The 27,930-nt window shown below is 48.6% G+C and overlaps 1 protein-coding gene and 1 long non-coding RNA gene across 2 annotated transcripts; both read left to right on the top strand.

Annotated features, from left to right (window-relative positions):
- On the top strand, nucleotides 1-27,908 carry LOC103824418 (trifunctional purine biosynthetic protein adenosine-3-like). The gene is made up of 21 exons (XM_050971206.1): nucleotides 1-154; nucleotides 1,678-1,773; nucleotides 2,923-3,097; nucleotides 4,456-4,567; nucleotides 5,027-5,086; nucleotides 6,402-6,527; nucleotides 8,725-8,812; nucleotides 9,554-9,639; nucleotides 10,053-10,221; nucleotides 14,344-14,575; nucleotides 14,686-14,780; nucleotides 15,472-15,581; nucleotides 18,390-18,588; nucleotides 19,398-19,649; nucleotides 20,336-20,485; nucleotides 21,677-21,883; nucleotides 22,641-22,781; nucleotides 24,180-24,310; nucleotides 26,281-26,422; nucleotides 27,222-27,337; nucleotides 27,630-27,908. Exons 1-21 carry the CDS (start codon nucleotides 10-12, stop codon nucleotides 27,906-27,908), a joined length of 3,111 nt encoding a protein of 1,036 aa, XP_050827163.1. The 5' UTR covers nucleotides 1-9.
- On the top strand, nucleotides 11,307-12,062 carry LOC127060155 (uncharacterized). The gene is made up of 3 exons (XR_007778822.1): nucleotides 11,307-11,334; nucleotides 11,536-11,604; nucleotides 11,941-12,062. It is a non-coding gene; the product is annotated as an uncharacterized LOC127060155 (long non-coding RNA).
- Nucleotides 27,909-27,930: the final 22 nt, after the last annotated feature.

The raw sequence follows: 27,930 nt of genomic DNA on the forward strand, positions 1-27,930 counted from the left end.
TGCAGGGCCATGGCTGAGCGGGTGCTGGTGATCGGCAGCGGGGGCAGGGAGCACGCCCTGGCCTGGAAGCTGGCTCAGTCCCCCCACGTCAAACACGTGTTTGTGGCTCCAGGAAATGCAGGCACGGCTGACAACGGGAAAATCTCCAATTCAGGTAAAAAGGGGGGAGAAAAATCCCCATCCAAGCAATCAGCACTGCAACAAACCAACTGAGACAAACCAACTGGGCAGGTGTGGTGTTTGCTGGGTCCCCAGGACGAAGGAGGAAAATGGTGACTCTCACTCCATGTTCTTGGAAGGTTAATTTATTATGATATGATATTACAGAATACTGTACTAAACTAGACTAAAGAATAGAGAAAGGATACAGACAGAAGGCTACAAGAATGACAATGAAAGCTTGTGACTCCTTCCAGAGTCTGACACAGCCTGACCATGATTGGTCATTAAGTCAAAACAATTCCCTTGCTGGATAAACAATCTACAACCACATTCCAAGGCAGCAAAACACAGGAAAAGCAAATGAGGTAATATTGTTTTCCCTTTTCTCTGAGGCTTCTCAGCTTCCCAGGAGAAGAATCCTGGGCAAAGAGGATTTTTCAGGAAATATGATGGAGACAGGCAGGTATAGTAAATGCAGGGCAGCCCCAATGAGGGGGAGAAAATGATGCACCTGACTCCATCTTATCAGCAGGCTAATTAATTACTTAAATATTCTATATTACATTTCATCTGAACTGAATCTGCCCAAGCACCCAACTCACTCAGCTGCCCAGAATCTCGTGACTGTCAGCTGCCAGTCCCAGCTCACAGACCTGGATTCAACTGGCCAGTGGATCACAACACTCACACCAGAATCCAATTCCCAATTCCCAATTCCCTTCAGGTGAACAATCCTCACAGTGCATTTCCCTTTGGCACAACAAGTGAGATAAGAATTATTTTGATCATTCCTTTCTCTGCTTCTCTGGGGTTCAGGGAATGTGAGTCCCACAGGCAGGTGCCAGCTGCTCATCTTTTACAGGTGCACAAATGATTGAAGGCACAGATTTCTGCTTTATTTTGTGCTTTGGTTCTGAATTCCAGAGCTGCCTCCTGACACCCCCTGCTCTGTTTGTTTTTAGCCTTGCTGCCTAAGCTAGTGAGGCTTATATGAGACTGCATTTCGACACCTCATCTCTTCCACTCTTGTTCTTTAATTCAGTGACCAATTCCAGTGAAACTTAACCCAGGAGCAGAGGGCTCCAAGCTCCTAATTCGGAACAGAAACATCTCAGTGTCTGCCCAGGCTGCTCAGTGAAATTTACTGCATCATCCAGTGCTTTGAGTAACTCTTTACACAGCTGTTGAAACTGAGTTTCTTTCCCAACCTTAAGTTGATATTTTTCAAAGTTGTTACTGTTGTGATAAGCAGCTTTTAAAAATAGATCTTGATTGCACATGGCAAGTAAAAGAGATATAGTCAGTTAGCAGATGTCTATCAAACACAGGAGTGCAAATTGGAGTTGTTCCCAGCTCCTTTTGGACTCTGCTATTATTACACTGATATTCCACTTTGCCCTTACTGGGCTGCTTCATGATTTTAATCACACTTTTAGGAGGTAGAAAAAAGACATTCTCATCTCCTGTCTCTTATTTAGGCTTTGCATTCACCAGTTAATTATTTTTCCTTTTCAGCTGTATTAGTGAGCAATCACACTATTGTCACCCAGTTCTGCAAAGATCACAACATTGGGCTTGTGGTAGTCGGCCCAGAAGCTCTTCTGGCAGCTGGTAAGTTAACAAAATAATTAAATAACCGTAATTTGACAGAAAAAAGATATAAACTGAATGAATGTAATATAATTATGTTGTAAATATAATTATACTATAAATATAATTATAATATAAGAAATAAAATTATAATAAAAATAAGTTATAATGTAATAGCTATAATATAATGAAATAAAGATATAATATAGCTAATACAATATAATAAAATAAAGCTGGTACTACAATTCAATACAATAATAAAGCTATAATATAATACAATATAATAAAGCTATAATATAATATAATAAAGCTATAATAAAGCTATAATATAATAAAGCTATAATATAATATAATATAATATAATATAATATAATAGAATAAATATAATATATAATATAATAAGCTATAATATAATAAAACTATAATATAATAATATAATATAATATAATATAATTATATAATATAATACATGTAATATAATAAGCTATAATATAATATAATAAAGCTATAATATAATAAATATAATAATATAATAATATAATATAATAAAGCTATAATATAATATAATATAATATAATATAATATAATATAATATACAATGTAATATAATAAAGCTAATAATATAAAGCATAAATATAATAAAGCTATAATATAATAAAGCTATAATATAATAGCTATAATATAATAAAGCTATAATATAAAATAAAAAGCATAATATAATATAAAATATAATATATAGGAAATATATATATATAGTATATTAATATATAATAATTAAGTAATAATATACAGAGATACATATATACTTATATACATTATATACATATATTACATACATTATATTACATACATTAATACATTCTATATTACATTATTTATTATCTATATTATATTATATTATATATATATTATATTATATTATTTATATATATATTATATTATCACTTGAAATCTGCTTTAAAATGGGGGGGTAACTGTGGGAGTGCTCAGTAGAGCAGAGAGCTGAACCCACAGGCTGAGAAGGGTCAGTGGGTATTCAGAACCTCACTTGGAAGGTGAATTCATGACCTGAGACAAAGGGAGGTGTGACAAAGGGATGATGGACGGGAATCTCCTTTTGTCACATGTCCCCAAAGAGCCCCGGGGTGCTTGTGCTGTTTCTTGGCTCAGGGATCGTGGATGACCTGAGGGCAGCAGGAGTTCGGTGCTTCGGGCCCCGGGCCAGGGCAGCCCAGCTGGCCTCCAGCAGCAGCTCCAGCAGAGCCTTCCTGCAGCGCCACGGGCTCCCCACGGCTCGCTGGGCAGCCTTCAGCACCCCCCAGGAGGCCTGCAGGTTCATCTCCAGGTACACAGGGCTGCTCTGCATCCCCTGGAACCCCTCCGCTCCTGCTGCATTATCAGCTCTCCAATTAGAGACTGCTGATGAGGGTGTGGAGCTGCTGGAGCCAGGCTGGGGGAACTGGGAGTGCTGGGAGTGCTCACCTGGAGAGGAGAAGCTCCAGGGAGAGCTCAGAGCCCCTGGCAGGGCCTGAAGGGGCTCCAGGAGAGCTGCAGAGGGACTGGGGACAAGGATGGAGGGACAGGAGCCAGGGAATGGCTCCCAGTGCCAGAGGGCAGGGCTGGGTGGGATCTTGGCAATGAGGAATTGTTCCCTGGCAGGGTGGGCAGGGCTGGGATGGAATTCCATCCCTGGATCCCTGGCAGTGCCCAAGGCCAGGCTGGACACTGGGGCTGGAGCAGCCTGGCACAGTGGGAGGTGTCCCTGCCATGGCAGGGGTGGCACTGGGTGATCCCTTCCAACCTTTTGGGATTCACAGTTCTGTGAACTGCAGCAGGTTGATTTTTCTGTTCTGAATTCCCAGTTCTTTTCCATCTGCTCCTTCAGGATGCTCAATAAACCATTTATAAGACAAAAAATTGTAATCAAGAAAAATATTTCAACAAATCTTTCTATTAGTTAAGGGCTGAGAATCATTTCTACCCAGACAGATGCCAGCAAAATGCTCTCTGAGGATGATTTGGAAGGTTCTGGTCAAATATCACAACTAAAGGAGAACAGCCCCATTTCTCTGCCTGTGGATTCTGTTCCCAGACTCCTTGTCCTTGCTGGCAAGTGCTCCATGTGGGATAAACTCATGGAATCTCTGGGATGTTTTTAATTTTAAAAAAAATTATTAAAAGGATTTTTATTTTATTAAAAGGGGTTTTTTTAAGGTTGGGAATAAACCCAACCTTTTCACTGCTTTGCTCTGTAAGAACTCCCAGTTTGTGTTGCTGCCACACAGAGACAAGGCCAACACCTTCTCTGTCAGCAAGGGCAGGGCTCCAAAGGGAAAACTGTCCCAGCTGTGCCCAGAGAGATGGGGAGAGGGGAGCCTGGGTGGTGTCAGCTGGGCTGAGCTTTAACCTGACAGAAATCACAGTGTGGGAAGGAGAGTGAGGTGTTCTTCCAGGAAACAGGAAATTCAGCCCTTCAGAAAAGGTTTGGCTGTTCCCAAGCCAGGGCTGGCTGGGTGCAGGTAAAATCCGCTCACTACCAGGGTGATGCTTTGGTCTTTTTTAAATTCTGGATTTAGCTTGTGTTTCAGGGCAAGTGGGGAAATTCTGGAGGCACAGTGGGAGTGTGGGGGGCATCCAGGAGCAAAGTGGAGGTTTCCCTGGATGCAGCAGGGATGTCTGACCCCCCCTGTGCTCCCCCTAAAGCACAGATTTCCCTGCACGGGTGGTGCGGGCGCGGGGGCCAGCGGCCAGGAAGGAGGTGACCATTGCAGCCAGCAAGGAGGAGGCCTGCAGAGCTGTCCAGGAGATTATGCAGGTAGGAAAATCCTTAATTAATCCCTGCCAGTCCAAATCTGGGTGCTCCTTACCCTGGGAGTTTGTAATTCCTGCTACAGGGGGGGGCAAGTATTTTTGGGATGAATTGTTCATTCCGCTCTAGAGTTTCCCTGGGTCTCCTCAGACTCCTCCTCTGTGCCCCAGGCAGGGCCAGGAGCTTTTGGGACTGAAATTCTGTTCCAGCCTCGGGTCCCACTTCTCTGCCCCTCCAAATTGTAATTTTTCCTTGTCTCCCAGGCCTGACAGGGAATCTTTCAGTGTTGCCTCCTTATGTCCAAATGAAATTCCACTGGCTTTCCCCACTGGCATTCAAGCAAGCTGGCACTTCTCACATACATTGGGGTTTTGTTAGAAGAAAATGAAGAGAGGAATTAGGCAGTGGATTCAGATTCAGATCTGCTCACTGGGGATTTCTTTTGTTTTGTTCTGTCTTTTACAGGACAGGATGTTTGGAGAAATGGTTGTTATTGAAGAACTGCTTCAAGGGGAAGAACTTTCTGTGAGTATTGATGGTGTGGTGTTGTGCCTTTGCTCTTTGGCATTATTGCTGCGCTTCTGTATAAACACCCACCTTTATTGTTTCAATTTTCTTTATTTTTTGTTTCATTTGCACTTTGACAAATGAATATCTATTGCAGATCATGCAGTCTAAGCCTTGTGTCATGCTAACCAATGCATGTTGTCAGTAGATTTTTCTCCTACATTAACAATGACATTGCATTTATAGTGGCCATTTTAGGGGGAATTTTTTCTCCTCTAAAGTGACCCAAAACATGCTTTTTGGTGATTGGTGTCACATCTGTAACATTGTGCTAACATTGAGAGCCTCCTTTAGGCTGCTGACATGCCAGAGGACAGGCATGGTCCACGTGACTCAAAATCTGCTTCATCACAAGGGAATTGTAATGAGAGCCACCATTTCTCTTGGTAATTTAAACATAAGAAAGAAATAATGAATCCTTCAGGTCAATGGGCTTGTAGCAGAATAAATGGATCCTATTGGATCCAAATGGATTCTGAGAAATTCTTTACTCAGAGGCTGCTAAGGCCCTGGCACAGGGTGCCCAGAGCAGCTGGGGCTGCCCCTGGATCCCTGGCAGTGCCCAAGGCCAGGCTGGACACTGGGGCTGGAGCAGCCTGGCACAGTGGGAGGTGTCCCTGCCATGGCAGGGGTGGCACTGGGTGGGATTGAATATCCTTTGCTGTGGTGTTGTGAGGTCCCCAGGATGAGGTGAGAGATGAGAATTTGACTCCATGTTCTCAGAAGGCTGAGATATTATATTATTATGTCATATCATATAATTTACTGTATTATATTTATTATACTATATTTATTGTATTATATTTATTATATGTTATTATATATTATATTGTATTACATTAATTATATGCTATACTAAAACTATACTAAAGAAAGATAAAGGAAACATCAGAAGGCTAGAAAAGAATGAATAATAAAAACCCGTGATTGACCAGAGCCCCGACACAGGGGTTTTAATTAATGACAGGGATTGGCCATTAATTAAAAACAATTCCCATGGAACCAATCAAAGCTGCACCTGTTGGTGAGCAACCTCCAGACCACATTCCAAAGCAAACAGATAATTTTTTTTTTCCATTTCTTTTCTGAGGCTTCTCAGGAGAAAAATCCTGAGCAAAGAAGATTTTTCATAAAATATCCCGGTGACACTTTGCAGTCTGGGCTCCTGCAGTTTGTACCTTTTCCAGCAGAGCTGAGCTGAGGCTCAGCAGTGCTGTCTGTCCCTTGTAGCCGCTGTCACCGCTGTCACAGCTGTGCCTGTCTCTCCCTGCAGTGCTGCTGCTTCACCGACGGTGTCACCGTGGCCTCCGTGCCCCCGGCTCAGCCCCACAAGCGGCTGCTGGACGGGGAGCAGGGTCCCAGCACGGCGGGGATGGGAGCCTACTGCCCCGTGCCTCAGGTACTGCCCCGTGCCTCAGGTACTGCCCCGTGCCTCAGGTACTGCCCCGTGCCTCAGGTACTGCCCCGTGCCTCAGGTACAGCCCCGTGCCCGTACTGCCCGTGCCTCAGACAGCCCGTGCCCAGGCCTGCCCGTGCCTCAGGCACCCGTGCCTCAGTACTGCCCGTGCCCCAGCCCCGGCCCAGGTACTGCCCGCCCAGGCAGCCCGTGCCCAGGACGCCCGTGCCCAGTACTGCCCCTGCCCAGGACCGCCCTGCCCGGACAGCCCCTGCCTCGTACGCCCTGCCCCAGCCCTGCCCCAGCCCTGCCCAGCCCTGCCCCGCCCTGCCCCGCCCCGCCCCGCCCCGCCCCGCACAGCCTGCTGCTGCCCAGCCCTGCCCCGCCCCGCCTCTGCCCCGCCTGCCCGCACAGCCCTGCCCCAGCCAGCCCCGCCGCCTGCCCCGCCTGCCCCGCCCTGCCCCGCACAGCCCTGCTGCTGCCCCAGCCCGCCCTGCCCCGCCCCGCCCCGCCCCGCCCCGCCCTGCCCTGCACAGCCCTGCTGCTGCCCCAGCCCTGCCCTGCACAGCCCTGCTGCTGCCCCAGCCCTGCCCCGCCCTGCCCGGCCCCGCCCTGCCCTGCACAGTCCTGCTGCTGCCCCAGCCCAGCCCTGCCCCGCCCTGCCCCGCCCTGCACAGCCCAGCCCTGCCCTGCCCTGCCCACCCCACCTGCCATCCTTTGGGCTCCCATTGTCTGGAGCAGCCTCTCTTTTACCCCTCTGTTCTTCCCGAGCTTTGTGTTTCTCTGCTCCCTTCAGCAGGAAGGGAGTCAGGAATCCCTGCAGAATTCCCTGTGTGCCCTGAGCATAACCCGGGGGTCCTTGCTGGTCCTTCCAGCACGGCTGCACCCCGTCTGCAGGGGCTGTTTCTCCAAGCACAGAGGCACTCTGGCTGCTTCAGCCCAGGTTCCAGTCCCAGACCTCCCTCAGAAGCCCCCAAACCCCCACTGGAGGCCCAGCACTGAGATTCCCCCCCTCAGGCAGCAGCACCCCAAGGGAAGGAGCAGGGCTTGGGGGGACAGCAGCAAAAATTGTAATCAAGAAAAATATTTCAACAAATCTTTCTGTCAGTTAAGGGCTGAGAATCATTTCTACCCAGACGGATGCCAGCAAAATGCTCTCTGAGGATGATTTGGAAGGTTCTGGTCAAATATCCATAACTAAAGGAGAGCAGCCCCATTTCTCTGCCTGTGGGTTCTGTTCCCAGACTCCTTGTCCTTGCTGGCAAGTGCTCCATGTGGGATAAACTCATGGAATCTCTGGGGTTTTTTTGAATCAAACCAACCTTTTCCCTGGTTTTGCTCTGTAAGAACACCCAGCTGGTGTTGCTGCCTGTTCCCTGCTCCAAGGGAAGGAGCAGGGCTTGGGGGGCACAGCAACAAAACTGTAACAAAGAAAAAGATTAAAGCAAACCCCTCAGGCAGCTCCTCAGCCCTGCCCAGTCCCTCCAGCAAGGGCAGCAGATGCCACCCCTGCTGTCCTGGTTCAGGGCAAATTTGGGAGAGAACCCCCAAAGGGCTCCTCTAGGAAATCGGATTCTACCACCCCACCCCCCAACCAGTCCAAGAGAAAATACCTCCGTGGAGAAAAAGTGGAAAAAAACTGTTTATTCAACAAGAAAACCTAAACAATGTGAAACAATAAAACCCCTTGCTGCTCCAAAAGAGATGACAAACCCAGAGAGTCCCCTCCCCAGATTCCAGTTCAGCTCACTCAGTCCCTTATCAGTCCCTCCGGCGCTGGAAATGCCGTGGCCCAAGCCTGGCCTGGTGGCCACCGGTGCGAGCTGCTGGTGCTCTTATGGTTGTTCAGTCCAGAGCAGGTGTGAACAGGTCCAAAGAAAGGGGAAAGAAGGAAAAAAAAACACAGTCCAGGGAACTTCTTTGCCTCAGCTAGCTAAACTAACTAAAAGCAAAAAAAAAAAAGAGAGCCCTGTCCCGCCGTCTGTCCATCTGCAGACAACGCAGTCCAGGAGCAGGAATGTGTAGGAGTGAGTTCAGTGTCTGAGAACAAACTGCACCTCCTCTCCCCCCCTCAATCCTTGGAGCAAATCTTAAAGGTGCAAAACTTACTGTTCAGCATAAATGGAACAAGATGATTGGGGATAAAAGCATCATCTAGTCAACCTAGGACACCTGCCTCAAGCTCTGCTTTGGTTGTCAGGTCCCAGAGGCTCTTCTGGAGCAAATCAGGGGTGCCATCCTCCAGCAGGTTGTGGACAGCCTGAGGCAAGAAGGAGCAGCCTATGTAGGTGAGTGAGCACCTGAAAACCAAGGTGAGCCCCCCTGCAGGTCACTTCCATTGTCAGGGGCTGCTCCTGAGTTCCAGATGGTGTTTGTTTAAACAAATAACCCAGCAGCAGCTCATTGTTCGTGCAGTGTTTAAGCCTCACTCAACTTGGTTCACAGCTCTTTGTTTGGGAGAGAACCTTGGCCTTGTTCCCTTAAAACAGCGTGATTTTATTAAATATTTTTAAATAAACCAGATTTATTTGCATTCAGGGCAGAACATATGCTTCAGTCCTGCAGTGCTGATCTCTCCTACATACAACCATGTCCATTTTCTCCAGGTCTTTATCCAGAGGCTGTTTTGGAAAAGGCAGGTGGTGCCCACAGGTGCCAAGGGCTGCTGTTGGCACTGAGATCTCAGACCTCTAAAGAGTTGGACTCTCACCCATCTTCAAATTCTGCTTTTTGGGGCCATTTTACAATGCCTGAGTAAGAGTGGAGTGGGAGTTGAGTAAGAGTGGAGTTGGGTGCACCTTGCCAGAGAACCTTTGCTTTGAGGGGTTTAAAATGTTGTGGGGTTTAAAATGCTCCTCAGGTGGCTGCTTGTCACTTTTATGGATATTTGGGAATTATTATCACTTGCAGAACTCCTCCTCCTAAGGCCTTTTGATTTGCAGAATGCTCCAAAATTCTCTGTTTCTTTTAAAGGCATTCTTGAAAGAAAGAAATAAAAGTTTAAGTTATTTGCTTGGCTTTGTGTCCAGGTGTGCTGCAAACAGGTTTGATGCTGACCAAGGAGGGGGTGAAGATTTTAAACTTTAAATGCCAATTTGGGGATCCCCAGTGCCAGGTGAGTGGAACACACTGGAAAATTAAAGATGCTCCATTTTTTACCTTTTCCTGTTGTAGTTTATTTCTAGGGAAGGTCTGGATGTGAACATCTTAGACAATGTCTGAGGTAACATTTTGCCTCATCAGCTCCTGTGAATTATTAGTTAAAAAATCTGTTCCTCAGATTTTGTTTTTCTGGATAGAAGCAGAATGGGAGAGACCCAAATTCATGTTCCTTCTCCATAAGGTCACACCTTATGTTTCTAAATTTATGACTGGTGCCAAAAGATGCTGCAAATTAAATTAAAGCCCAAAGTTTCCAGCTCTACTGGCTTGGCACATACAGACTGTATTCCACCAATTGAATTCTTCCTAAGGTGAATTTCAACAAAATAAAAATTAACTTCCATCACTCTGAAAACTTTTCTACAGGTGATTCTCCCTCTGCTTAAAAATGATTTTTATGAAGTGATTCAAGCCACAATTGATGGCAAACTGTGCAGCTGCATGCCAGCCTGGCTGGAGAACAGAACTGCTGTGTGTGTGGTCATGGCCAGCCCAGGATACCCAGGAGACTCTGACAAGGGCAAGGAGGTAACAGGTAACTCTGGGAGCCTGTTAATTATTTAATTACTCCCTCACAGGGCTCCAGGGTCTGGGCAAGGTGGGCATTGGGATATTCTGAATTCATGCAGGTATTTAGTATGAACTTGGATATTAGAGATGGGTATTCAATATTCAGGTGGGTATTCAATATTCATAGAGATATTAGAACAAATATTCTATTCATATATTTGATATAGATATTCTATATACATATATTGGATATTGATGTTCAATATTCATTTGGATATTAGACATAGATATTCAATATTGATTAGATATTCAATGTTTATATGAATATTTAATATATTCATTATCCATATAGATATTCAACAGAGATATTCAGGATTCACACAGGTATTCAGTATTCATTTAGGTATCAATATCCATTTGGATATTGGATATAGATATTCAGGTTTCATACAGGGATTCAATATTCATTTGTATATTGGATATAAATATTCATTTAGCTATCAATACCATTTGGATATTGGATATGGATATTGAAGATTCATACAGGGATTCAATATTCATTTAGGTATCAATATCCATGCGGATATTGGCTATAGATATTCAGGTTTCATGCAGGTATTCAATATCCATTTAGCTATCAATACCATTTGGATATTGGATATAGATATTGAGGATTCATGCAGGTATTCAATATCCATTTAGGTATCAATATCCATGTGGATATTGGCTATAGATATTCAATATTCATTTAGGTATCAATATCCATGTGGATATTGGCTATAGATATTCAATATTCATTTAGGTATCAATATCCATGTGGATATTGGCTATAGATATTCAATATTCATGTAGCTATCAATATCCATGTGGATATTGGCTATAGATATTCAATATTCATTTAGGTATCAATATCCATGTGGATATTGGCTATAGATATTCAGGATTGATGCAGGTATTCAATATCATTTAGGTATCAATATCCATGTGGATATTGGCTATAGATATTCAATATTCATTTAGGTATCAATATCCATGTGGATATTGGCTATAGATATTCAATATTCATTTAGGTATCAATATCCATGTGGATATTGGCTATAGCTATCTGGATTGATGCAGGTATTCAATATCCATTTAGGTATCAATATCCATGTGGATATTGGCTATAGATATTCAATATCATTTAGGTATCAATATCCATGTGGATATTGGCTATAGATATTCAATATTCATTTAGGTATCAATATCCATGTGGATATTGGCTATAGATATTCAATATTCATTTAGGTATCAATATCCATGTGGATATTGGCTATGCAGATATTCAATATCCATTTAGGTATCAATATCCATGTGGATATTGGCTATAGCTATTCAGGATTGATGCAGGTATTCAATATCCATTTAGGTATCAATATCCATGTGGATATTGGCTATAGATATTCAATATCCATTTAGGTATCAATATCCATGTGGATATTGGCTATAGCTATTCAGGATTGATGCAGGTATTCAATATCCATTAGGTATCAATATCCATGTGGATATTGGCTATAGATATTCAATATCATGTAGGTATCAATATCCATGTGGATATTGGCTATAGATATTCAATATCCATTTAGGTATCAATATCCATGTGGATATTGGCTATAGATATTCAGGATTGATGCAGGTATTCAATATCCATTTAGGTATCAATATCCATGTGGATATTGGCTATAGATATTCAATATTCATGTAGGTATCAATATCCATGTGGATATTGGCTATAGCTATTCAGGATTGATGCAGGTATTCAATATCCATTTAGGTATCAATATCCATGTGGATATTGGCTATAGCTATTCAGGATTGATGCAGGTATTCAATATTCACTTAGGTATCAATATCCATGTGGATATTGGCTATAGCTATTCAGGATTGATGCAGGTATTCAATATCCATCTCCTCTGCCCCAGTGCTCCTGGTTCAGGATCTCATGGAGATGTTTGCAGTGTTTAAACCCAGAGGGAACTGTTACAGAACCATTTCCTGCCCTGCCAGTCCCTCCCTCTGCTGGTGTCAGCCCAGCCCAGCACCTCAGCTCCTGGCCAGGGCTCCCCAATTTTGGCCTCAATTTTTGGCATTTTCTCTCTGGGGAAAAGAGAGATTCTCCATTTCTCCATTGCCCAGGGACAAGGTTGTGCTCTGGTGCTTGTTCCTGGCAGGGTTTCTGACCCCCTGCTTGTTAATCACAAACAAGACAGTCAAACCAATGGAATTCAATCAGTTCTTTTATCATTATTTTATTTATTAAAATTTTCTTATTATTTCTTTTATTAATTATAATTATATTATTGTTGTTGTTATCTATTTAATTATTATGTAATTATTCCATTGTTATCTTCCACTTCAGAGTTTCATGGGGTTCACTGGTTTTTATTCTCTTTTTCACATTGAATTCCATATCTTTGGATGATGCTTCCAGGGTGGGATTGTTGGGGTGTCCTGTGCAGGGCCAGGGGTGGGACTGGGTGATCCCTGTGGGTGCTTCCAGCCCAGGATGTTCTGTGATTCTCTGATTTCAATGGCTTGACAAACCTTTTATTCTGGAGTATTCCTTAAGGCAGGATGGAAAGGGGTTGGATTTCCATTGCAGCAGGGCCAGGAGGAGGAGGAATTCCTGGAGCCTGTAGCAAGGAGAAAACTGTGCTGGGTTCTCATTTCCCAGGTGATGGCAGCAGTTCCTCCTGTTCCCTCATCCCTCCCTCCAAACAGGAATCTAAACCACTCCAAACCTTGCACAGTTTTGCTCCCCGGTGTCAGAGCAGCCCCCGTGGGTGTTCGTGGAGCAGTTCCAGGTGTTGCAGGAGCTGTGTGGAGAGGGCAGGATGGAACAGTGGGGGAGAGCAGAGGGAACATCAGCACGGATGGTAAAGTCAGGGAGAGGGAGAATCCCTCAGGAGATGGCTGTGGATTGTGATTTCCTGCAGGAAAACCTGCACAGCTCCCAGAGAGAGCACAGCTTTCCTGGCACAGGGCAGGGATGTGTCCTCTGGGGGCTCCTGGATCCCACATTTCTGCTCCTGTGGGATTTCTTTCTTTACTTTTGGGGTGCCCCAGATGTGGACTTGTAGGAGAGAGCCCAGAGGAGGCTCCAGGATGGGCAGAGGGCTGGAGCAGCTCTGCTGGCAGGAAAGGCTGGCACAGCTGGCATTGCTCACCTGCACAGGAGAAGCTTTGGGCTGAGCTCAGGGTGGCCTTGCAGGGCCTGGAGGAGCCCCAGGAAAGCTGGAGAGAGACAATTCCCAGGGGATGCAGGGACAGCAGCCAGGGAATGGCTCCCAGTGCCAGAGGGCAGGGCTGGCTGGGATCTTGGCAATGAGGAATTGTTCCCTGGCAGGGTGGGCAGGGCTGGGATGGAATTCCATCCCTGGATCCCTGGCAGTGCCCAAGGCCAGGCTGGACACTGGGGCTGGAGCAGCCTGGCACAGTGGGAGGTGTCCCTGCCATGGCAGGGGTGGCACTGGGTGGGATTTGAGGTCCCTCCCAACCCAAACCAGTCTGGGGTTCCACGATGGAATGGCTCAGAAGGAGATTCCTGGTGCCCAGCAGTGGGATGCCTTTCACTGATGATGCTGTTTCTCAGAAAAATGCAAAGGTGAAAATTTCTCTTGTACTTCCTTGACTGAATAAAGGACTTCAATCTTCAGTGTTTTGTCCACAGAAGGTAATGGATCTGGGGAAAGGTCTGGAAAACACACCCTGGGAGGGGCAGCTGAGGGAGCTGGGGGGGCTGAGCCTGGAGCAAAGGAGGCTCAGGGGGGACCTCCCTGCTCTGCACAGCTCCTGCCAGGAGGGGCAGGGAAAGGAGGAGAGGAAATGGCCTCAGATGGCACCAGGGCAGGCTCAGGTTGGAGACTGGGACAGAAAATGTCCCTGGCAGAGTGGTCAGGCCTTGGGCTGAGCTGCTCAGGGAGGTTTGGAGTCCCTGGGATTGTCCCAGAGCAGTCTGGATGTGGCCTTGGGGACAGGGTTTGGGTGCTGCTGCTGGGGCTGGGGCGCAATTGGATGAGCCTGAAGGGCTCTTCCCACCTTAATTCTGAGCCTGTCCATGGAGAATGCAATTCCCAGCCCTCAGAGAATCCCCACATTTTCTTTGCAGGGCTCCTGCAGGCCGAGGCGCTGGGGCTGCAGGTGTTCCACGGGGGCACAGCGCTGAAGGATGGCAGGGTGGTGACCAGGGGTGGCAGAGTCCTGTCCATCACTGCCGTCAGGCAGGACCTGATGGAAGCCCTGGCAGAAGCCAACAGGGGGGTGGCCACCATCCACTTCCAGGGGGCCACCTTCAGGAGGGACATCGGGCACCGGGGCCTGCGGCTGCTGCGCCAGCCCCTGTACGTGAGCACAGCCCAGATGTTCCCCCTGCCCCTCACATCTGGGCCACCTCTGCTGGGCCTGCAGAAAGGGTCACTGCTGCTGCCAGCTCGTCCTTGCCTCCCCACAGGGCCCTGATGTACAAGGACAGACAGGTGGGAGCTGGAGCCAGGGAGGTTTTGAGCTGTCTGCCACAAACATCAGCTGTGAGAGGCACCAGGGCAGGTAGGACTGGGAAGAATCTGGGAATTCCCTCAGTATTTGGGTTTACTCTCCCTGGGGGTTGGGCAATGCACTCGTGGCATTGAAACTGAGCTTGGGAAATTGGGCTGGGATCAGCACAAAGAAAGAAAATCAATTTCTTTCTTGTCACTCCTCTTATGATGAATTAACAAATGCCTGCCTTGCCATGGAGGGGATTGTGCTTCTTAGAGGTGCAGAATGGGGAGGAATAAAATGGAAATAAATAAATAATAGTGATAAAAACGTGGAGCAAAGGAGGCTCAGGGGGCCCTTGTGGCTCTGCACAAGTCCCTGCCAGGAGGGGACAGCCAGGGGGGTCGGGCTCTGCTCCCAGGGCACAGGGACAGGAGCAGAGGGAACGGCCTCAGGCTGGGCCAGGGCAGGCTCAGCTTGGCCAGCAGCAGGAATTTGCCCATGGAAAGGGGGCTCAGGCCTTGGCAGGGGCTGCCCAGGGAGCTCTGCAGTGCCCATCCCTGCAGGTGTCCCCTGGAGGTGGCACTGAGTGCTCTGGGCTGGGCACAGGGTGGCCATGGGGCACAGCTGGCACTGCCTGGGCTGGGAGGGCTGTGCCAGCCCCAGGGATTTGGGGATAATTTGCAGTTCTTTTCTTGGTGAGAGTTTTGGGTATTTTATTGCCCCCAAATGCAGTCCAGGCTGTGTTTGTCCTCAGCAGGAGCTCGCTCAGAAGGAGGAGGCTTTGCTGCTTTCTTTGACCTGAAGGCATCTGGCTATGATGATCCCATCCTGGTGTCCCAGACCAAGGGCCTTGGACCCAAACTGCAGGTAAGCAGTAATTACCTGGCAGCTCCACTGATGGCACCTGCTGTTGCTTTTTATGATTTTTAAAAATTATTATTTGTTTCTAAAATCATCTTTTTATTTCTAAAATCATCTTTCCATCTATCTCTGGAAATAAAGGTCTTCTCTCTTTTGGGGGTCTTATCATTTTTCTCTCTTTCTCTGTTTAAAACTTCTTATAGATTACAACTGCTTTACTATTTGTTTACTTTGGTGTGGAGGCTTTTGTTTGGTATCAATTTGAACATTTTCATCTCTTTATACTTTCATGTGTTGTAGGGTAAAAGAGTTTTTCTCTATAGTTTTGCAAGAGGATTTCAGCCTTTAGATTAAGGCATTTCCTCATCCTCCCTGTTTGGGATTTGACTTTTTCTTTGCTGACTTTTTGATGTCTTTATGTTGCTTCTTTACATGTTTGTACCTTGTTGCATCTTGGACTTAGATGTTTATTAGTTTTTATTTACAGTCTTACAAGTTGTGAGTTTTACAGTACTTTACTAACAAGGTGATAAATGGAGTTGTATCTCTCTTTCTATAAGGTTTTTAAGGATAAACTCTCTAATAAGGAAATTACACTTAAATTCTTTTTACTTTTAACTTAGTAACTAACTACTCATGACTCCTGTGGACTTTTTTATCTAATTACACAATGGTACTTAAACCTGTGAAGAAGAAGGTGAAGAAAAAGGTAAAGAAGAAGGAGTAGCTTCTGCTTTAAAACTTTTATCTTGTTTTATATATATTACTATATACTAAATCTTTTTATATATATTACTATATTCTAAAACTTGAAGTTTTTTACCACGTGGTATTACACAATTCTATTTAAACTACACACCCATCATTTCAGTTTTATCATTTAATTTTGGAAGCCTTCTCCACAGTTTCAGGTCAAATGCAGTGTTGCCCAGGGGGTCAGTGTTTGTTAGCACAGAAAGTCTGAAATGCTCAGTCACCAGGGCTCCAACCACCTGCCAGGGCTCTTTCAGTGCCACAGCCAGTGCCACCAGCTGTCCCCTCCTGAGCTCCACAAACACTCCTGGGTCCTCCACAGCGGGCACCTGCACTTTGGAAATTGTTATTTGTGCAAGGCCTGGGCATATTTAATTGAGGATGAGGCTATTTTGTGGTGAAATGATAACAGCCCCAAATTTAGCTGAAAACTGGAGGCACTGAACCCCAGAATTTCTCTGTAAACTGGAGGCTCCACTGGCTTTGAGGAGGGTCTGTGTGGAGGAGCACAGGGAGTTGTTGGGATGAGAACTGGCAGGCTCAGCCTAATAAATTGTGTGTGGAGAGGGAGAACAGGTCAGGGCACTGGGGAAAGGAAGGATGGAAGAAATAAACATGAAAGAAGCTGAGAAATTAAGAATTTTAATTAGCCAAGAACAGGCAGGACAAGCTGAGTTAGGAAAGTATTTATGTAGAGAATTGGGGTAAATTGAACCAGGGATATATTTGTGTATTGAATCAGGATGAGCTGACCTGGGCATTTATTTATCTATTAAATCAGGAGGTTTTCAGCCATCAGGAGAGTGGAGAGCTGAAGCTCCTTTCAGTGTCAAGCACAGCAATGTCCCTTGTTTCAAATGGTTTCTGCCTTTAATGCCAGCACAACAAACAGCAGGAGACTGAGCAGAATCACCCCCCAGCCTTTGGCAGCCTCACACCCTCAGACACCTCTGAGCATGAAGAAGTGATTGGTGCAGGCTCCTGTGGGCCTTTGTTCCAGTGCTTGGCACATCCCCAGCTGTGTTCCCAAGGTTCCTCCTTGGCCAAGGACAGGATTGCTCCTGGAGCAGTGGCAGGGAGGTGCTGCCATGCAGCAGAGGCCATGGGTGCCCGTTTCCATGGCACTGCCCAGTCCAGCAGCCAGGGAAATCAATCAGGAATCCAAGCCCAGGCTCTGTTTGGGTGCTGCTCCCTCCCCATTGGGAATCCAGTGGTGTTTATCCACATTGTCCCCTCACCCATCCCTCTCTCCTGGCCTTTGCTGCACGGGTGGAACTGTGTCAGTGAAAGGAACCTCCTTGAAAGTTTATCCACTGATGATCTTAAAGGCCTTTTGCACCCTAAATAATTCTCTGAATTCAGAATTCTGTGATCCCTGTGTAACCTCTGTCCATGGCAGCCCTGTGAGCTGAGCAGGAGGCTCCAGGGTACCCCTGAGAGCTGGAAATGTCAGAATTCATGGGAGCCACAACACCTGAGCCAGGTTTCATCACTTGTGAAGTGCAGAGACCCCGAGGGGTCCTTCTAAAAGCAAACAGCAACTTCCCTGAGGGGCCTGTCTGTGCTTTACTAAAGACCTGCCAGGGCCTGAAGGGGCTCCAGGAGGGCTGGGGAGGGACTGGGGACAAGGCCTGCAGGGACAGGACACAGGGAAAGGCAGTGGGAGGTGTCCCTGCCATGGCAGGGGTGGCACTGGATGGGCTGTGTGGTCCCTCCCAACCCAAATCATTCCATGATTCTATGATAATCATGGAATTTCTATGATAATATTCCAGAAAGCAAACAAACAAAAAAAAAATCTCAAAATGACAATTTCTAGGAAGCTGAAATAGAATTTCTCTGGCTGAAATTCGACTGACAATTAAAGAAAAGCAAAATAGATTTTTCTTTTTCTGTCTGTAAGAAAAGGAGCTGTTTTCTCTTGATTTCAACCAGGTAAAGCACCAGGCTCTGTCTTCCATGGATGTCCTGTAGTGCTTCCTTTCAGAGAAAAGGTTTCTGCTGCTTTCACTGATGACCAACTGAGTTTTGCCTGTTTCTCCTTCCCACCGTGTTTTGCAGGTGGCCCAGGTCTGTAAAAGACACGACACCATCGGGCAGGACCTGGTGGCCCTGTGTGTCAATGACCTCCTGGCCCAGGGGGCTGAGCCCCTCTTCTTCCTCAGCCACTTGGCCTGTGGCAAACTCGATGCTGAAGTGATGGAAACCATCAAAGAAGGAATAGCTGAGGCTTGCAGGAGTGCAGGCTGTGCTTTCCTGGGTATGGACCCTCCTCTCCACTGAGATGTGAAGGGGCTGAGGTTGAGTTTATCACCAGAGAAATGGATTTGGGAGGTGGAGGCAGAATGTGACCATGGAATTGCTGGTTTCTGTTTGGTGGAAAAAGCAGTTGGGAATTTGTGCTTCAGTTCTTCCTGGTCTGTAAAATGGGTCAGCACAGAAAGATGGGGTTTAGTATTTGTGCACTTGGATCCTTGTTCTTCCTTCTTTGTCCCTGAGCCAAGGAGATCAGAACTGGAAGCCTCACACTGCTCAATGTTCATGTTTCCAAGCCCTCTCCCATACCCAGGGAGGTGCCACGTGAGTACCAGAATTAATAATGACAAAATCACTTCTTTCATGCAGCTTTGTTCTGTTGGAGCCTTGAGGTAAAGTAACAAACCAAGAAGGATTTTAAAAATGCATCTGAACCTTCTTAGGCTGTGTATCCCTGGATGTGCTGCTGACTTTAGGAGATGCCATAAATTTAAAATGGTGTTACAATAATGGCTTTGAGCTGAGGGAGGGCAGGGTTAGCTGGGATATTGGGAATTAAAAATTGTTCCTTGCCAGGGTGGGCAGGGCTGGGATGGAATTCCCAGAGCAGCTGGGGCTGCCCCTGGATCCCTGGCAGTGCCCAAGGCCAGGCTGGACACTGGGGCTGGAGCAGCCTGGCACAGTGGGAGGTGTCCCTGCCATGGCACGGGTGGCACCGGCTGGGTTTCAGATCCCTCCCAGCCCAAACCATTCTGGGATTCTGTGAGCCTCAAATGACAAGCAGGAGGCGCTGACGGCTCTCTCCCCTTGCAGGTGAGGAGGTGACCGAGGTGGCAGCTCCGTGTGCCCCGGGGCACTGTGACCTGGCGGGGTTCGCGGTGGGCGCGGTGGAGCGGGGCCAGCGGCTGCCGGGGCTGCAGCGAGCCCAGGAGGGGGACGCGCTCCTGGGGCTGGGCTCCCCCGGCATCCACGGCCGCGGCTTCGGCCTGGTGCGGAGGATCCTGCTGACATCCTCGCTGCGCTGCTCCTCGCCAGCCCCGGGCAGCTGCGGGGACACCACGCTGGGTGCGCTCCCCTCCTTCCCCAGGCGTTTGCGGGGCCGGGGCCGCTCCCGTCGGGCTGGGTTGGTCACTCCGTGGGGTGGGGATGGTGCCCACTGCTCTGCCAGAGCGGGCAGCGCTTCTGCCTCCTTCCCAGGGCCTTCTGCAAGCACCGGGAGAGGACCTGTCGGGGAAGCATTCCCAAAACCACCCCATGGCCTTTGAAACAAATCCTTTGAATTCAGCCTGGAAATGGAGAGCTCTGGGAGAGCTCAGAGCCCCTGGCAGGGCCTGAAGGGGCTCCAGGAGAGCTGCAGAGGGACTGGGGACAAGGACAAAGGGACAGGAGCCAGGGAATGGCTCCCAGTGCCAGAGGGCAGGGCTGGGGTGGAGATTGGGAATGAGGAATTGTTCCCTGGCAGGGTGGGCAGGGATGGAATTCCCAGAGCAGCTGGGGCTGCCCCTGGATCCCTGGCAGTGCCCAAGGCCAGGCTGGACACTGGGGCTGGAGCAGCCTGGGACAGAGGGAGGTGTCCCTGCCATGGCAGGGGTGGGGCTGGATGAGCTTTGAAGTCCCTCCATCCCAAACCATCCTGTGACTTTTGATTCTAAACCTTTAAGGTCCCTCCCAACCCAAACCAGTCTGTGATTTTTGATTCTAAACCTCTCCTGAGATTTTAAACGGGACTGAGCTGAGGCTGTTGTTTGCAGGAGATGTTTTGCTGACCCCAGGGAAGATGTTCAGCCCAGCTCTGCTGCCCATCCTTCGCTCAGGGCATGTGAAGGGCTTTGCCCCCACGGCCGAGGGGCTCCTGGGGGGCATCTCCAGGCTCCTGCCCGAGCACGTCAGCGCCGTCCTGGGTGAGTGCTGGGGGGTTCCTGTGGCACACAGCTCCGGTCCAGCACAGCCTTGACCTTCCAGCTTCAGCTGTGGAATCCTCAGAAATGTCCCCAGAGGGGAATGGCCCTGAGTAGCTGCTTCCCAAGGGGCTGCCAAAACCATTCCTGTTCCAAGTCATGAGCCCCACTGCTCCTTGGAGAAGGGAAATTCCAGAGGGGATTAAGGGCAGCACATCTCCAGGACCAAAGGTGTGGGAAAAGATTGTGTGTTCCTCAGGACACCTCTCCAAAGAAAACATTTTGACCAAATCCTGAGGTTTGGTAGGGCAATAAATTTGCACGATTTGCTCCACACACATTTAATGGAATTTTTGGTAGCTCCCACACATCCATTGCTATGGAACACGACAGAACACAGGCACACGCTGCTGTTCTCAAGGTGAAGAGCAAAAGGGCAGTTTATTTTCTGACTCTAACATTTATAGTTTTCCAAAAGTGACAGTGGATTGGAGGGTGACAGTGCCACCTCTCCAATGACACTGGACAAACTAACAGTCTATCAAATTTCTCCTCCTCCATAAAAGAACGCAAAACAATAATTATTTACAGGAAGTGTGTGAGAAAGTTCTCTACAATAATGTCAACATCAGAAAGCTTAGAAAATCTTAAAAAATCAGAGCGACACACATCATCTGACATCTGTGAGTAAGGCAGAACTTTTTCTGATGAAGCCAAAATTGGGCAAAGAATTCAGGAGTTTGAAATACTAAAGAAAACTGTGAGTCTAAAAATACAGTGGGGAGGGGGAAAGAAAGGTGTCTGTGTGTTGGGTTGTGTTCCTCTAGAATGAAATTGGAAAGGAAAGAAAGAAATTTCCAAGGCCAGGTTGGACACTGGGGCTGGAAGCAGCTTGGGGTAGTGGAAGTTGTCCCTGCCATGGCAGAGGATGGATTGAGATGGGTTTTAAGGTCCCCTCAGGTGTCCCCTGGAGGTGGCACTGAGTGCTCTGGGCTGGGCACAAGGTGGCCATGGGGCACAGCTGGCACTGCCTGGGCTGGGAGGGCTTGGCCAGCCCCAGGAATTTGGGGATTCTGTGGCAGCAAGAATTGCTCTCTGCCAGCTCTTTTGACACATCCCTGTCATTGCAGACAGTAAATAATAAATAATAACAAATATTTGTGCTGCCCAGACAGCAATTTCAATCTTCCCCAGATGCTCTCAGCTGGAAGATCCCTGAAATCTTTGGCTGGCTCTACAAGGAGGGGAACCTGTCTGCAGAGGAGATGGCTCAGAGCCTTCCCTGTGGGATTGGGGCTGTCTTGGTCGTGCAGAAGGAGCTGGCCCAGCACGTTCTCCAGGACATCCAGAGGCAGCAGGAGGCCTGGCTGATTGGGAAGGTGGTTGCCCCTCATGACACAGGTGAGCAGGTGTCCTCATGGGACTGAAGAGACTCCCTGTTGCAAAGTCTGTGTAGTCCCCACCACTTTCCTGTTGTTTCACTAGGCTGGAGGCTGCTGGACACCTCCACATCTACCTTTCAGTATTAAATAAATGAAAAATGAGTTCTTGTTTCAGAGTAGCAGCACCTGGATAACCTCTTCCCCTTCCCTGAGGCTTCAGGGAATCCCTGTGCTGATTGTTCCAAAAGTCAGGGGATATTTTACCACACTCATGGTGATCAACTGCCCTCCTGTCCAGCCCTTCCCAGCTCACACAGACCTGTGTAAAGGCTGAGCAGAGGCCCCAGCTTTGTACAGTCACGTGTGGTGATGGTCAGGCTGCATCCTGGTGTGACCCTGATTGACATCCAGCAGGACATGAACCAAAATCCCTCTGGAAACCCAACAGTCTGGGCAGCCAAAATGTCACCTCAGGTCTTTCAGCATCGTTTTTAGTGTCCTTTTGCAACATGGGAGGTATAAAAGATGGAACTAATCCTTAAAAAGGCCATGTCTGGGCCCTTGTGAACAACTCTGTGAGCAGGCAACACCAGAGACCACAGAGCTCCTGGGACCTGGGCTGTTCAAGCACTGAATCCCTCTGGAGCTCCATCTGTGCCAGCAATAAATTCATTGCTGATGCTATTTCTCGTCATTGAATCATTATTAATAAACTACACAAAGTCAGTTTAGAAGGAAAGGTAAAATGTAACACCTCTCTCATGTGTTTGGAGCAGGTTCTCACATTGAAGTGGAGAACCTTGCAGAGGCCCTGCAGCTGAGCAGCCCCCAGCAGCTGCTGGACGCCAGCACTGCCGAGATCCAGCCCCAGCCCAGGAAGAGAAAGGTGAAGGTGGCTGTTCTTGTCTCTGGAGCAGGTGAGCTGGCACTTGTCCTGGCACAGGAGAGGCTGGTTCAGGTGTGTCCACCTGGCCTTTCTTCCAGTGGAATCTCCAGACCCCTCAAAGCCCAGGGTTTCACTTTAAGTCAAGGAGTTGTGCTGCACTGATTAAAAACTGAGCTTTATCAGTGTCCCCTCCCTCAGTGCTGTTTGTGGATGAGCAGATCTTTGTTTGAGCAGCAGCTGAGAACCCCTCCCAGGGCTGTGGTGGAGCAGAGTGGGGTTTACATGGTGGATGCTGCTACCTGTAATCCCCAATAAACATCTCCTGTGGAAAAGCTGCTTGGGGAGGCAGTCAGCAAAGCAGTCAAGTTCACAGTGAAAAACACATTCACTCTCCTGTGAAAATGTAAAAGTTTGATAAAGGACAAGAGGAGACAAGGAGCCCAGAGCAAAGGTTATTGCTCAGCCAAGAGCACCCTGCTCTCCTTGGGGACACCCCTTCAATACCTTTTAATTACATCAGCCCTTTGCATATTCACAGACCCTCATGCACAGTAAACTTTTCCCCAAACTACTTTACATCTTCCAAGAACTGTTTAGCATATCTTCTTCTTGGGTCCACTTTTTTAGAGCATGTGTATTCCTTGGATGTGCTTTTAGTCCTTTTTTATCATCACCTCTAGTTTTTGGGCCCTGGCCCACGCTGCCTTCAGAGGGTGAGTGCTGGTAGCTGGCAGATCTGTCCAGGTGAGCTCATCCTGTGTGCACTGGGTGTCATCCCACCCAAGCAGGCATTTTAACACAAGCACACTGAGATCAGCCATTGCACTGAGCTTAATTAACAACAGAATAAAAACCATATCTTTATAACAAAGTTACTTTAACACCACACATATAAAATCCATTTCAATATGTGCAAAAAGCCAATATTGTAATATGTATCCATAACATCCACACACCACACTCAGCACGGCTAGCTCAGCCGAGAGAGGCAGAAGGGCATTTGCAGGGTCAGTTCCAGCGAGGTTTATTTCAGCAGGCTGAAGGGAAACCAGGGACAAAAGGCAAAGCCATGTGGTGAGCACAAGGTTAAGTCTGGGGTCAGTGGCCAACGGTCTGAGGGCACAGGGGTGGCACAAGGGGCAGGGCAAAGGGCACTGCCCTACAGGGAAAATGGGGCAGCCACCAGGGATACCACAACCAATGAGGGAACAGGGAAAGGAGAATTTGGGACATATGGGGAAGGGAACAGGAGCGGTTCATTGTCAAGCAAGAGTCCATGGGGAAGTCCTCTCTGTCCACCCAGGTGGGGGAAACTCTCTGTGGTAAATTCTTCCGAGGCAGGGCTCAAGGAATTTCCCTGAGGGGAAGGGTTCAGAGGATTGCCCAGGGTGGGCGCTGACTTGTCCCCCTCTCTCTCTCCCTGCTGGAGGCACGGCCCTGCCTGCGCTCATCGGCTCTGCCCGGGAGCCGGGCAGCTGTGCCCAGCTGGTGCTGGTCATCTCCAACAGACCGGGGGTGCAGGAGCTGCGCAGCGCCGCCCGCGCCGGGATCCCCACCCGGGTAAGCGCCAGAAACCGCGGCTCACCCTGCCCGGGTCAAAGGGTGTGTGAAACCTTCACAGGAATTACAGCAAAAGGAGGAAATAAGGGGAAACTGCAGCGCTGGGAACTGCCCTCGTGGCTGCCTACCAGAGCAGGGGTTCATCTTCAAGCTGCATGCTTTGCCTTTTACAGCCCTGGGGGTTGCCTCAGCCAGCCCTGCTCCCTCCCAAAGTCTGTCAGGCAGCTCTTCTTGGCAGTTTTTTGGTGGAGACTGCTTTCTTGCACCTTGATTGGAGGTCAGGTGTTTTCATGCCCCCCCAGCACCAAGCTCTTCCATTCCTGACTCTCCCATGCCAGGGGTGTGTGCACATGGCTTCTTGTACCTGTCCTAGACAGCCCGGGATGGCTGGTGGCAGCAACTGAGGGGGGAAAGGGGCTGTGGGGAGAGCAGAGGACATCTGAACCACAATAACATAACTGCACATCAGTAAAGCTTCTCTTAATATACACACAGGATTCATCCCTTAATTGCAAGAGCCAATCGTCTCGTTATCCATTTCTAGCAGTGAGGACACATCCCCTTCTCCTTTCTATTCCCAGCTGCTGAGCCTGTGGCTGGTCAGGAAGTGCTGAAATTCTTGCTGAGCACTGAAGTTTCACTTCAATGTGAAACTTCTCCCATGGATGGAGCACAGAGCTGGGAATCCTCACTGGGCTCTGGGGGCTTTTTCCAGCTTGGCAGTGAGTGCTGCATCCCAGAGAAGGGATTTCAATGGATGGTTTGGGTCTGAGATTGCAGCCCATGAGCCTCAAGCTTTGGCTGAAATCAGTCAAACTTCAGGTTCTTTAAAGCACAGGAATTTGTTGTCTCCTGGGTTTAGACAACAAATCTTAGAATCACAGAATTCCAGACTGCATTGGGTAGGAGGGACCTGAAATCCCACCCAGTGCCACCCCTGCCATGGCAGGGACACCTCCCACTGTGCCAGGCTGCTCCAGCCCCAGTGTCCAGCCTGGCCTTGGGCACTGCCAGGGATCCAGGGATGGAATTCCATCCCAGCCCTGCCCACCCTGCCAGGGAACAATTCCTCATTGCCAATCTCCCACCCAGCCCTGCCCCCTGGCAGTGGGAGCCATTCCCTGGGTGCTGTCCCTGCCTTGTCCCCAGTCCCTCTGCAGCTCTCCTGGAGCTTTCTCTTCTCCAGGATGAAAACCTGTGTCTCACTTTGTGCCCAGTCCCATACAAGTTTTCTCCTGCCTTTGGGCCACAAAGCAGCTCTTTGGGACAGGAATTTGTTCTGGCTTGTTCCATAAAAACCCCTGGCAAGGACCACCTGCATTGTCTGAGAACATTCCATTACTTGGGATGTCAAAGGCAGGAACTCTCCCTTCTGACATCACTTGGGTTTGAGCAGGTGTTTTTACAGCTGTGCACAGATGGGAGTAAACTCTGCTACAGGCTGTCTCTGCATGGAAAGGGCTCTGAAGCAGTTTCTTCAGCTCCTGAGTTGGATTCAAGAGATATTTTTCTGTCTAAAAAAAAAGTGATACCAGAATTCACTCACATTTTCACAGGCAAGAGCACAAAGTTCAGTGAGCCCCTTGTTTGAAGGTCCTCAGGAGAGTCAGGAATCAGCACTCACCTGGGGGGCTGAAAATGGGAGGTGGGGTAGAGATAAAGGAACTCCTCCTCCCCTTACCCAGAGGATCTGGCCAATTGACTCCACCACCTCCCTGGGCAATTCATTCCAGTGCCTGACTACTCTTAAAAGGGAAAAATTGTTTCTAATCTCCAATCTGAACCTCCTCTGTGCAATTTAGGGCCATTTCCTCTCACCCTTTCACCTGGAACATGGCAGAAAAGACTGACCCTGCCTCACTGCACCCTCCTCTCAAATCCTGGATTGGCCTGGAATTAATCTGGTTTGTTCCTCTTTGTTGCCCAAGCAGCTGCTCCCAATGCCACCTTTTGCTGTCTCACTGCCCCAGGTGATCGATCACAAATTGTACGGGAGTCGCTCGGAATTCGACAGCACCATTGACCGAGTCCTGGAGGAATTCTCTGTGGAGCTGATCTGTCTGTCAGGGTTCAGGAGAGTTCTGTCCAGCCCTTTTCTCCGAAAATGGAAAGGTAAGGAATCCAATGTAAAGGAGAAACCAAAGCAGGGGTGGCTGGTCTCACCAGGATTCCACGGTCAGAGTTCCTTGTCCTTTGATTAAGTCCCTCAGCCCTGCTGGCACTGCTGACATTCCAGGAAGGAAACCCTGTGCTTCCCTCTGGCACTGGGACTGTGGGAATTCTGGTGTGGGAATTCTGAATATGGGATTCTGCTTCCCTTCCCTCTGGCAGTGGGGCTGTGTTGGGATTCTGGCTGGGGATTGCCAGAGGAACCCCTTGTGCTGCCTCAGCAGTGAGAGAGGGGCAAACTGGGGCTGTGGGTGGCTCTGTGCCTTCCCCAGGGAAGGAGCTTGGTCCCATCCTTTGCCAGGGAGCTGTGCTGGGGAGTCCTGCTGAACGCAGCCCCTGCAGTTCCCACTCAGAGAAAAATGGGAGGAAGATGGATTTATCCATTCCCAGGAGGGATTTCTCCCTCCTGTGGTGCCCTGCACACCCTGACACAGCTCCATGTGTGGCTCAAGTGAGTGAGGGGTGAGCAGTGAGTTAGTAAAGGGTGAGCACAGAGTTAGTGCCAGCTCCTGAGGCCTTGCTCAGGAGTTACTCACTCACTGACAGCCTGGACAGGCTCCTTTGGGAATGTTGCTGCACCTGTGCTCCTGGAAAAGCAGAATTCCCTCAGAGCAGAGCAGTGATGCTCAGGATTTGCACTGATGATTGCACCTCATTTTATTTTTAAGGAAATGCAGTTCAAATTATCTTTTTTTTTTTTTTCCCTTTTTTTTTTTTCTTCTCCTCTCACACTGATGCCTAGGGAAAATTTTGAATGCTTCTCCATCACTTTTTCCACTCATCAAGGATGGGAAAGCCCAACAAGAGCCCCTGGAAAGTGGGTTCAAGATCTCAGGCTGCACTGTGCATTTTGTCCTGGTGAGTGGCCTCAGAACTGGGAAATTAGGAAAATTTGGAAGTTAGGAATTTGCTTTTTTCCTTTTCTTTATGGGGGCAGAAACAGGCAGAGGTAACAGGTGTGGGAAGGGGTGGGAACCTTGGGATTGTTACCAGTAAAAACCGGGAAGACTTGGGCTTTCTTGAAGCCCTGTCTTCTTCCCTTGCGTTTTGCGGTGGGGTTTTCCCATTTCTCCTCCTCCCTGGAGGAGAAGAAATCCTTTCTTCCCGCACAGCCCACCGCAGCCCCTTCCCCCTCGCTCTGTGCCCGCAGGAGGAGCCGGGCGCCGGCGCCGCCATCCGCCGGGAGCCGCTGCCCGCGGGGCCCGGGGACACGGAGGCAGCGCTGGGCGAGCGGCTGCAGGAGGCCGAGCTCAGGGCATTCCCCCTGGCCCTGCAGCTCGTGGCCAGCGGGGCCGCATGGCTGGGAGCCCACGGAAGAACGTGCTGGAGGCGGGAGAGCCAGAGGCTGAGCCCGGAGGAGGAGCTGGGAGGCGGAGCGGCCTCTCCAGAGGGGCCTCCGGAACGCGAGGGGCTCTGGGGAGGGCCCTGAGGGGCTCTGGGCCGGTCCCTGA

Source organism: Serinus canaria, chromosome 1 (genome assembly GCF_022539315.1).
Source record: "Serinus canaria isolate serCan28SL12 chromosome 1, serCan2020, whole genome shotgun sequence".
NCBI lineage: Eukaryota > Metazoa > Chordata > Aves > Passeriformes > Fringillidae > Serinus > Serinus canaria.